The sequence below is a fragment of the Trachurus japonicus genome, chromosome 16 (genome assembly GCF_045865225.1).
Source record: "Trachurus japonicus isolate A0001 chromosome 16, Traja_1.0".
NCBI lineage: Eukaryota > Metazoa > Chordata > Actinopteri > Carangiformes > Carangidae > Trachurus > Trachurus japonicus.
In genome coordinates, this window is record NC_140922.1 from 28,045,399 (window position 1) to 28,057,858 (window position 12,460).

General features: G+C 40.6%; 1 protein-coding gene across 1 annotated transcript in view; it reads right to left on the reverse strand.

Moving 5' to 3' along the window:
* Positions 1 to 12,460, reverse strand: part of LOC146972562 (dolichyl-diphosphooligosaccharide--protein glycosyltransferase subunit STT3B-like) — a 38,980-nt gene that overhangs the window by 16,455 nt on the left and 10,065 nt on the right. Inside the window, exons 2-5 of the mRNA XM_085802962.1 lie at positions 8,560 to 8,668; positions 4,600 to 4,887; positions 2,813 to 2,878; positions 318 to 417 (exon numbers count right to left, since the gene is read on the reverse strand). Coding sequence (XP_085659088.1) covers positions 318 to 417; positions 2,813 to 2,878; positions 4,600 to 4,887; positions 8,560 to 8,668 — 563 coding nt within the window. The remainder of the gene's footprint in view (positions 1 to 317; positions 418 to 2,812; positions 2,879 to 4,599; positions 4,888 to 8,559; positions 8,669 to 12,460) is intronic.

Below are 12,460 nucleotides of genomic sequence, written 5' to 3' on the forward strand. Positions count from 1 at the left end.
AGTGTGTGCAGCTGCTTCATCAGTTATCAAAGCTATCTGCAAAATGAGCTGGTCTCACATTATTGATGATGTACGACTCGCAATGCCAGGAAATATCCAATCTGTCTGTTTAGATCACAGATGTATTGGCAGATATCCGATTCCTGTCGATTTATTTCCACATATGAAGGAGCCCTGAATTCAATTTCATGTGTTTTTTCCTGTCACACTCCTATGTTACAGATCCAATCTGTGCCACTTGAGAGGAAAATAATCTGAATTGTGCCTCATGAACCATGCAATGTAAAGACGGCCTTTGTGAGTGTGCTGCATCTCACCTATGTAGACTCTCCTGCTGAAGCGCTGCATGAGCAGCAGGACGAACACGTGCAGAGGAATCAGGTTGATGATGAACACGTAGCCTCCCCATGCTGAAACCTAGGAAACACACGGTGCATTTAATAAGATTGTTTTCTAATTTATTCAAAACTTTTATATCAACAGCAACACACACATGCTCAAGTGCACATGTCATGTACGCACAGTCGCACACACATACACATACATAAAGAAACAACTTCACTGCTTCTCGTCAAAGGGTTTTTTGGGATTTTGATCCCTGCTGAATCTGTGCAGCGCTTTCAACTGCAGGAGATGATCAGTAGTGAAACCAGCCTACGAGTCGCTGTGGGCCGGGAACTGAAAGGCGGCTGTGTTTTCTCTCTCTCTCTCTCTCTCTCCTCATGACACATTCACAAACACACATTCATAATGAGACGGGCAGCAATAACAGGGAGGGTGTGAAGCTGCAGGGCCCACCTGAGAGCTGGGAGACTGTGATGATGTAAAACTATTATGATTATGTTATTGCTCCCTAAAACACTCAAGAAAAAAAAAAAGGTACACACACAGACACACACACACACAGGTTCAGAGCAGCAGACGCACACATCTCACATTGCTTTTCAAGATTTATGTTTGTGTGGCTCCGAGTGTCATGTAACTGCCAGGCAGTGAAGCAGAGGCACGATTTACAGCGTGAGGCGTTGAAATTATTCATCACAGAGTCTCTGGAGTTTGGCTGAATGATGAGTGAGAGAAAAGCTTCCTCAATATATTTGTCTTTGCATGATGAAAACAGCTGCAGGTGATGTGAGAGCAGGTTTGACAGACGGATCAGTGAGCGTCGGTTTCTCTGCTACATGTTCATGTCGCTCTAGTTTTAAAGTTCAGGTTCCTTTTCTGTGTGGAGTTATGCTTTTTTTTTGGCTTTTTTCTGACTGTTATTATGTTCTTAAAGTTCATGTAAAGTGAAATATGAGATTTGATTGGAAACATATTAAAGGGATAGTTCAACATTTTGGCAAATTGGCCCATTGCCATAATCCCTATAGTTTTAGGAGTAGGTTCGTTACCTTTAATTGTTGGTGCAAGCTATTTTTAGAATGGTGGAGCAGAGCCACAAGCTGCTCAGAGCTACACTACGGAGGCTAATGAGATTTCTTGGTTTCCGTCATCAAACTCATCAAATACACAATCCAACAACTCCAAAACGCTCTGGTGGACAAGTTGTGACCTGCACATTCACCACGCTATGAGATAATAACACAACGTTACCAGACAGAGTTGTTTTAGAGGTAAATTCATGCGAAACTGCTGATGTGCAATTAAAGGTAACAAACCTACTCCTAAAACTATAGGGATTATGACAATGGGCCAATTTGCCAAAATGTTGAACTATCCCTTTAAATAAGTTAGAATATGGTTGCTGAAAACACATAATAGGACTGATAACTAACGCTGCAGCGGCTCAACGGCTGCGTATGGTCGGACTGTATTTACTTTTCTTCGCTAATGAATGTGTATCTGAAATTTCCTCCTGGCTTGACGGCGTCCAGTCTCCATCTTGGCGATAGTAGCAAATATTCAGAATCAGAGTCTGGTTCTGGCGGCTTAAACACACAAGGCTGCATGGGTCCGATATGACAGTGAGCATCCGTTATTGAGGTTGTTGGGTGGTATTTGATTGACTGCTTCTAGAGCTGAGAGAAGCGCTCGTTTCTTTAAGATTTTAAAACCTAATTTTACATAGCAAACACATTTTTCTATCTAAGTTTCTCCATCTTTTCCCTGTTAAAAAGGTTTTTTTCTTGGGAGTTTTTCCTCAGTGGATGTGGGGGTCTAAGGGCAGAGGATGTGGTCATGATGCTGTGTAAATCCCCTTGAGACAAACTGTTTATAATTTGGCAGGATGGTTAATAAGACATCTGTGTGTTATGCGACTAACTCAGAACACAAATATAGTTTCCCTTTACCCGTCTTTAAGTTTATCTTTTAATTATCTTTCTTTCTGTAATGGCCCCTGCTTCAGGGAATAAACCATCAACATCTACACTGTATATTAAAACTAATAAACCTACAGTTTGAATGAATCCAGCCTGTTTTCCGATTATTATTCATGTGATTTATTTTATTTTGATTTGTTAAGCACTTTGTGAATAAAACCTTTTCTTGCTTGTGAGGGACAAATTAATCAATGTGCGAATAATCTGCTACAACAGCGATCAATGTGTTTGTTTAATTACTGCTCATATTGTTGGTTCTGCTGCATTTTTTCCCCCTGTTGCAACAAAAGGGAAGGGAAACATTGAAAAGACTCACATGCTCTCGTCTCCTCTGACTCACACACACACACATAAGGACAAGGTCAACAATGATCCTGCGTCATGCTGTGGGGGCTTTGGCCGACTAGTCAGCTGGGTTTTGGGGGTTAGCTTGTGTTGCCAAGCGCCCAAAACATCTCCCTCTGTACATGTTTGTGTGTTTTTCTCACCATGTAGAAATAAGAGAGGCAGCATCCAATGCTCCAGAAGACCGACCCCGTCTTCACCGACTTCACCTGCAGATTACAATAAACAGGATTAGACAATAACACACTAACACACACTGGGACTGACGGAGTGAAAAGAAGAGGCTGTTATTATACAGTAGTTGTTATTGTGTATTTCTTCTCTCCAGGTCTGTGTGTTACCGTTAATTCACCAATTTTAGGGTTAGGGGGAAGGCTTTGGAGAACTTTCAGTTATCAAGATGTGAGATCTCAGCAAATCTCACACACACTAAACTACAACAAGGCTAAAAACAGATATCAAATTAATTTTTTCATGGTGCAGCTTCAGGACACTTGGGTCAGTACGGACGAGCAGTATGGAGGTATCTGGATGTTTCATAGTGTGTGTTTTGGACGATTCTGGATGATTTTGATGACTCTGAAAGTTCTCCAAACCCTTCCTTGGCATGACGGTGAGTAGAAAATTGGTGAATTATGGATTTTGGGTGAAGTATCGCTTTAAATGCCCAGGAATGGAAACAATGCTAAATATAATCTTTAAATTATAGTTCACTATACACACAAAGAAAGAAGGACAAATTCACATTATATTTAAGCTGCATTTGTGCAACCAGAAATATCATTAAAGTTGCATTAATGGGTTAATTGGCCAGAAAAAAACAACAACAACCATAACAACAAAGTTAATGTGGCTCAAGACCTCTGAGCCAAAATAACTGTTCCACTCACAGCCTTGTGGGCAGGAGGGAGGGAGGGAGAAGGGAAACATCGGGTTTCGTCTTGTGCAAGAGCCACAAAAATAATGACAGAACTATTTCTGCACAAATTGCAGATGCAGGTTGAGTCAGAGCAGGTTATGAAACAGATCTGTTCTGCAGTCTGACAATTTTTAATTAATCCTGAACACCTGAACAAAAGAGGCGACAGCGAAAGGCGAGGCATTGTAAATGTGACCTAATCCATCAAAATGAGTCACAGTGACCCAAATTTCAAAGTTGAGATTTTGGTATAAATGGAAAGATTAGAAAATAAGCTTTAAAATGATACCCTAGTCAAAGTGATACATTTGATGGTTTTCGAGATGTGACCATTTGAATTACGATCTTTCACTCTCTTATTCCATTCTAAAACCTGAGAAAATTGCAGTTAAAGTTTTGCCAGTGACTCTGGCATCTGTTCCTGTACCATGTGATGTGTGTCACCCCTTGTTGTCATAGAGGCACCATTCAATGACCCTCGGAAAGAAGGGAATGTGGAAGGTTGTGTCGTTGCTACGTTCGGTTTAGCATCGTTGCTACGTTCGGTTTAGCATTGTTGCTACGTTCGGTTTAGCATCGATGCTACGCTCTGTTAGCGTCGATGCTACTCGGTTTAGCATCTGTTTCTGTACCTGTCCCTTCTTGTCATAGAGGCACCATTCAATGACCATCGGAAAGCGGAGAATCCCGCGATTCAGATGCAGTTTACAGCTCGTCTCTATCATGAACGGTTCAGAAGATATTTCATGTTTTGCACCGATGCAATGCTCATTTTCAGAGGGTTAAAGTTGCAAGTCAACTTTAATCATCATTTACGTGCCTTTCCTCAATTATCTGGACTGTGAAACTTTGGGAGATTGTTTTTGAATGTCATTGCTTTGAAATTAGGGTAAAAAATTTTTTTGATTTTCTATGGGTTTTCCACGTTATCAGCTGATTATCTAAAAATAGAACGTTGCGACATCCGACTCATTTTGATAGAACGGGTCACAAATGAGGACTCGAACGCACCCATAGGTAGTAGGTGAACTGCAGGGCGAAGATGGCAATGCCCTCGTTGTCGAAGGAGCCGGCCACGGAGCGGGAGATGTAGCCGGGGACGATGGCGATGAAGCAGGCCGCCAGCAGCCCCGCCCCCTGGTTCCACAGCTCCCTGGTCAGCAGAAAGGTGGAGATGGAGGTCAGGCCGCTGAACACCGGCGCCAAGAACACGCACACGTCCCGGATGTGGACGGTGATATGCAGCAGGTTGAGCACATAGTGGATGAGGCCGGCCGTGACCATCAGGCCAGGATACACCTAGGAGGAGGGGGAGGAAATCATCCAGGATTAATGATCCATAGGGTTGAAAATATACAAAAAAAAGTCATGAGTTATTAATCAAGTCTGAAAATGTAAAGAAAAAAAAATCTGTGTATCTGTATCTATATTTGATGTGATGAGAAGTGCATCAATATTGAAAAGCTGTTGAGAGGCCTAAACAAAATGCTGCTTCGTGCATCTTTTCACTTGCTGCGGCTGCAAAACATCATCAACAGGGGAAAAAAAAAAAAAAATCACATTACAAGCTCGTCTAGTAGCTCACAGAGGTATTAGACAGACAATGTGCTTCCACTAGCCTGCATCATTACCTCAACAACAAAAGTCGTGTTGGCAGCTAATCTAATGTTGCTGTACTTCCAACACAACAATCAATGTGTAGCTGAGAGAGTGAGTGAGTGAGTGAGTTGGAGAGGATGAGTGAAGATGCATCACAGTGATGTGACTCTGGAGAAATAAGGATAAAGAAAAGAGTGGAAGTGAAGCAGAAAAACAGAGAGAGGAGACGACAGTGGGACGGGGTAATAAAAAACCACAACGATAATTATCACGGGGGGGAAAAAAATACACAAACTGATGATGAACTATGGCAGAGACAGACGAAGGAAAGTCACACAACACCGGTGGTGTGGAAATAGATAGATTGGATCAACAGCAGAAACAATGCTAAAATAAGGAAACACAACATTTCTCGGTGACTGTGGTCTCGCACTGTTTAAACCAGAGTCGCACAAGTTCATAAACAAGTGTCTGGTGTTGAAGAGAGAGTAACACAAACTCCTGCAGCCGTCTCTCTCCTGTCTGACACTTTGTATAAATATAGATTCATTCTCATTATATGGCTCATAAATCAAAATGCAACTTCTAGTCCGAGTGTGCAGAAGCCAGCATGTGCAGCATAATGCATAATTGTTTTGTCTGGTTTTTATGATGTAATCTTTTTGGTTTTAAACACCACGCCACAGGATTTTATTTTTATTTTTACTTTTCATTGGATGGGTCGTTACTTGTCGTTGTTATCTTTCAGTTGTTTTCTCTTTGGTTTATGTGTCATAAATTATTTCTGTACAGCACCTTGTAACTTTGTTAAGGAAGGTGCCATGTAGATAAAGTTTATTATAATTATCGCTATCTTGTTGCCTTGAGAGGCCTAAAAGGGATAGTTCAACATTTTGGCAAATTGGCCCATTGCCATAATCCCTATAGTTTTAGCAGTAGGTTTGTTACCTTTAACGAAACTTTATGAGACAGAGTTGTTTGAGAGGCAGATGCAGAGCCTGCTTGCCAGGAACACGCATCAGCGGTTTTGCATGAATTTACCTCGAAAACAACTCTGTCTCATAAAGTTTCGTTTCGTGTCTCGTAACGTTGTGTTATTATCTCATAGCGTGGTGAATGTGCAGGTCACAACTTGTCCACCAGAGCGTTTTGGAGTTGTTGGATTGTGTATTTGATGAGTTTGATGAGGGAAACCAAGAAATCCCATGAGCCTCCGTAGCGTAGCTCTGAGCAGCTCGCGGCTCTGCTCCGCCGATCTAAAAATGTGACCCGTTCCATCAAAATGAGTCGGAAGTCGCAACGTTCTATTTTTAGATAATCAGCTGATAACATGGAAAACCCATAGAAAATCCCAAAAATTTTTTTACCCTAATTTCAAAGCAATGACATTCAAAAACAATCTCCCAAAGTTTCACAGTCCAGATAATTGAGAAAAGGCACGTAAATGATGATTAAAGTTGACTTGCAACTTAAACCCTCTGAAAATGAGTGTTGCTTCGGTGCAAAACATGAAATATCTTCTGAACCGTTCATGATAGAGACGAGCTGTAAACTGCATCTGAATCGCGGGATTCTCCGCTTTCCGACGGTCATTGAATGTCGCCTCTATGGCGAGCAGGGACGGGTACAGAAACAGATGCTAAACCGAGTAGCATCGACGCTAACAGAGCGTAGCATTGACGCTAACAGAGCGTAGCATCGATGCTAAACCGAACGTACACGCTTGCACATGTTTTACAAAATGTCAACAAAACATGACAACTTCTGAACCGTTTATGATAGAAACGAGCTGTAAAAAGCATCTGAATTGTGAGATTCCCTGCTTTCCGAGGGTCATTGAATGCTGCATCTATGACAACAAGGGACCGTATAGGTTGCCTGTAATCACGTGGTACAGGAACAGATGCCAGCATCACTGGCAAAAACTTTAACTGCTATTTTCTCAGGTTTTAGAACGGAATGAGAGAGTAGGAGATCGTAATTCAAATGGCCACATCTCGAAAACCATCAAATGTATGACTCTGACTAGGGTATCATTTTAAAGCTTATTTTCTAATCTTTCCATTGATACCAAAATCTCAACTTTGAAATTTGGGTCACTGTGACTCATTTTGATGGATCGGGTCACAAATAGCTTGCACCGACAATTAAAGGTAACGAACCTACTGCTATGACTATAGGGATTATGGCAATGGGCCAGTTTGCCAGAATGTTGAACTATCCCTTTAATGTTGGCGTGTTAGCTGCAGGAGGAATCAAAGGTACTGCTTCGCAACTTAAGTACTAGGGGTGGGAGAAAAAATCGATTCACATAGATATCGCGATATCTTTTTTGACGATTTTTAAATCGATTTTTTTTTTCAAAAATCGATTTTTTTTATTTTTTTTTTAAATTTTTTTTGAATTTTTGAAATTTTTTTTTTTGAATTTTTTTAAATATTGTGCAATGTGTATTTGTTAGCCTCTTTTACATACAGAGAGTACAGGCTTTGAAAAGGGTTTAAGTTCATTTTATAATGGAGTATGTTAATTTATAGGCTCCTACAGTGTTTGTGTGCAGATAAATGTTAAAAATGCGACTAAAAATCGAGAGAATCGGCAATATCGTAGAATCGCAATTTAAATCGAATCGGCATCCAAAAAATCGTAGAAGAATCGAATCGGGAGAAAAGCATATCGTCCCAGCCCTATTAAGTACTCTAATAAACTTTGAGTTTAAGGTTTGGGTATCACCTCTGAGTTTCAGATTGATTCAGTCGGCTTTATTTCAGCTCATTTTGATTTTGCTTTGATGTGAATGAGCTCGTTTCAGAGATCTAGTGTTGTGAAATGTTCCTATAACCTGGTGGCTGGTGCATTATTAAAAAATATTGATGTTTGGATTATAAATGTGGCCCCAGAGCAGATAAATCCATTCACTTTCTATTCACCAATAGTTTTGACAATGAATGTTTTTCTGTCTGTTCTTCTTCAGCCAGTTTTTTTAGGTGGAATGTAAAAAATAAACCAGTCCACCTTAAATATCAATCAATATCACAACTCCGACCATTTTATTGGTTTTCATTAGCTCTCTACATGACTCACACTTCAGAGATGGTTGGATCTTCAGGTGTTTATATAATATGTGTTTGAATAATGAGAATTAAATCATTTTCAGCCCAACCTTACTTACATTCACAGTGAGTGTTACTCATTAAAACACACAGTGTGCATCTTTGGAGTCTAACAAACATGGGTTTCCTTTCTCATTAATAATATTAAATGTATAAATAAATAATAAATGACTTTGATCGATTGCACAGTCCCTCCTCTCTCCTCCCCCAACATCCTCAGTCAGTGCACACTCAGCATAATAATAATGTCAACACTCACCGTGCCCCCTACTATCCTACCCAGGGGGTACCAGGCTCTTTCATCGAACCAGTTGAGGAACTCGTAGAAGCCATTGGTGGTGAGATGGTGAGTCGACCTGTAGTTGAACCTGCATTTGAAACAGACAGAGAGAGAGAAAGAGAGAAAGAGAGAGGGCTGTTAAACAGGGACAGCAAAACAAACAGAGCAGCTGCACAGAACATTAGTGTCTAAACCCTGGATCATCAGGCTTTAGGGTTTCAACAGAATAAATCTCTCATTCGTTTTAATGCAAGTTTGTTGTTCCACCACATATGTTTTTTATGATGGCAACCTTTATGTATAGGTGTTGGTTTTATTGTATCATTCATCTCTCTGTTGGTTGGTTGTGCATGGCAGATCACCATTCCTGTGTTCTTGATACTGGGGTATGTGCTATTGTATGTGTTTGTTATATTATAGGGTATGTGTCATTTTATGTCATCTGGTCTTGTCTACTGCATAACTGATTATGTTTAATGAAATAAAATTGGAAATTTAATATGTATTTCTCGGTGCATTTCCGTGTTGGATTAGATTGAGCTCATCCAGGCCGGTGTGGGAGTGGTCAGGTCATGCAACCCTAGTGGAGATTAAGACTGCACGATATGTGGAAAAACATCATATTGTGATTATTATATGGTCAGAAAATGGGATTTCAGTTGTAATACTTATTTCTGCTTCTCGTTTTCACTTGAAAAATATGAAATTGAGTTTTTGTACCAAACATGTCCCTATAGAATATATATATGAATTAATCAGATGAAATGTGTGATTTTAGTATTCATTAAAAAACAACAAAAAAAAAACAGTTCCTGATAAGATGATTCATTTTGAACAATGTGCTTGAGCACCTATAGAAACTGTCTATGATCCACAAGATTATTTGGGCTTTGAGACTAAAGGGAGTTACAGCAGGTTATTGCTGTTGTGTAGTGAAATTGGTAGTTTTTAACAGTAGAAACCATAAAGAAACCACTTGTGCAGCAGATAACACGCCCTAAATATTCTACATGAAGCGAGGAAATTTAAAAAACCCAGGCTATCCCTTGAGACCAAAGTTGTCGATAAGATATAGCCAAGACTTGGGAAGGACACGAGCCTTAAATTAATGGAGCAAAACACTTCTTGATTATTTGGAAAACCTTTATCTCTATAACAACACATCTATTGATGATGGGTTTCACCATAATTAAACTGAACCTGCTGCTGTAGGTGAGCCAAGCCGCTGTAGCTGTGCCAGAGGAGTCGACATCAAAACAAGCTTAAACTTAAAAACTTGTGCCGTTAACAAAATTTAAAAAGTTGCTAGAGTGGAAAAAAGAGAAAAAAAAGTCTCTCAGGCGTGAACAAGGTTGGAAGGAAGTTAAGACTGTCACAGCAAAGTCACGGCGAGACGAAGTTTTTCAATGTTGCAACAGAACAGAAGTAAACAGATGAAATAATATCATCATAAATAAAATAAAAAAAAACAGAATAACTTCTATTACAGCAAACAGTGAAAAGACTGAGGCTATAAAACAAGAGGAGATGCAGAGATGCCCTGGAATCACTGGCAACATCAGTGGCACAGCTATCAAACAGCTGTCAGAGCGAAGAGACGAAGAGTTTAAAAACAGTAGAAACTTCTCCACCACAGGCTTTAATACTCTGAATTCAGGATGTAAATGACGTAAAGAGAAGAACCCGACTCACAGGCAGGATGTGCTGCTGTGTGACGTCTTGACTTATGGCTAAAGAGAGTTTAGAGCCCAAGTTAAAGGACCTATGTTCTGAAAATTGAAAATTTTCATTGTTGTTTTTTCATGATAGGTCTCAATGTGCATCAAACCAGGAATTACAGGAAAAATGCACACAGCCTGTTTTTAGAAACTGTCCCTTTAGGACGAGCAGATAGAACTTCCTGCTTTTTGTGATGTCACAAAGAAGAAGCCGGTCTCTGCTTTACCCTCAAACTTTCATCCAGCAGGTGAGCTAACACATCAAAGAAACATGTCTCTGAGAAAAATAAAAGAAGCTGATCCTGTCTCTGATTGGCTAAACCAGCTGTGCTTGCCAGAACATGTAAAACTATACTGAGCTGACCAAAAGACACTACAAAACCACAAATCCATCTCACTGTGGTTATCAAAAGCTCAAATAAAGCCCTGGGAAAGTGAACGACATTGGGCCTTCAAAAGAAATCCCCTCAAGGACTCAGATGTCAAATGTGTAGACAAGGCCAAAACCTTCAATCACACTCATTCATCAAAACCTCATCAATCACTTCTTGGTGAAATACCTGAAGCAGTCCGACACAAAGACAAATACAAGCAGGAGAGCTACGACCCTGAACATGGCTGCAAGTTGATCCTCCATTGTATGGAGAGAATTACTTTTAAGATTGGAATTGGAGAAATGTACTGAGCGCTGGAAAAAATATATTATATATTATGCACTCTGCCTAGAATAGTTATGACATACCATGATGGGAGAAAAATGTATTGTGATTTTACGCTGTAACCTCATGTTCTTTGTCCTTGTTGAAGTTCTAACAGTTTTCAATCCACAAAAATGAGACGGATGTACTGACAATCCAGAAACAAGAAAAGATATTCCTTTATTTATCCCATGTTGGGGAAGTTTCCAGTATTGCAGCAGCAGACGCCAATGAGAGGAATAAAGAGCTCAATAATAACAACATCTGCCTGTCAAGATATTTCAATACCATTAGCGTACGATTGAACTGACTGAAAGGCTGAGTGTGGTAAGCGTGGGTCAGGTCAGGTCTACATGTAGTAAACACAACAGAAGCAAATCAATGGAAATTGAAAGAAACCCGCTGGTACGAACTCCTCCACCTCCTCAAACTGCTGAGATCTGAACTCACATCAACGTCATTTTATCGACCTCCTCTTTTAACTCCCTCTACTTCTCCATCTTCTCCAGTCTCCTGTCTCACTTCCTACCACTCAGGTTGTTAAAAGCCACTTTAAAAAACTTTCAACAATCCCACAACAACCAGCTTCTCTCTCTCTCTCTGTGTATATAACTGGACAGGTCAGTGGACTAGAGCCTCATGGGGCTCAATATAAACCGACCCCTCGGTGAACAACATGAGTTTGATGGAGGGAAGAGAGCGGCTGCGTAGCTCGCTCAGCCTCCTCAAGTCTAAAGTGCTAGATTACCGTTACATGCATGGGTGCTCATGCTCACGGCTGAGGCTCTGTTGTTTGATTGAAAAAGAAGGGGGGAGTGATCGAAAGAAGCGCCCACACATACTGACACTCTCAATCCATTGCATCTTGAGTGCTCTGATTCCTGCCTGTTTGACAGAATGACTCTTGTTTTCCAGCCGGGGACGTCAGCAGCATCCTTCAGCTTTCAGTCGCCGCATGGACAGACTACACTCGACGATGGGCTCTTGATCGAACTTAAAGGGATAGTTCACCCAAAATTGAAATTTCACTCATTATCTACTCACCCTCATGCCGACTAAGGGCTGGGAGAAGTTTCAGAGTCCTCCGTGGCTTCTCTGAGTTACAGGGGGTCTCGGCGTAGCAGTGCATGTCCATTTAACGGTTGCAAATGGATACCAACTGTCTTCGTAACAAAAAGACACACCAAAAAACATCCAGCGGAACAACAGCGGAAGCTCCTCTTCCCAGTTTGTCCAAATTTGACGAACCGGGAAGAGGAGCTTCGAGAAGCTTCCGCTACAAAACAAGCTTGAAATATAGACTTATTTAATTTTTTGGGGGACAATTTCGCATTTCGGGGCTTCAATACATGACGGACATTACATACGAGCAGCATGGAGGTATTTGGATGTTTTTTGGTGTGTCTTTTTGTTACGAAGACAGTTGGTATCCATTTGCAACCGTTATATGGACATGCAGTGCTA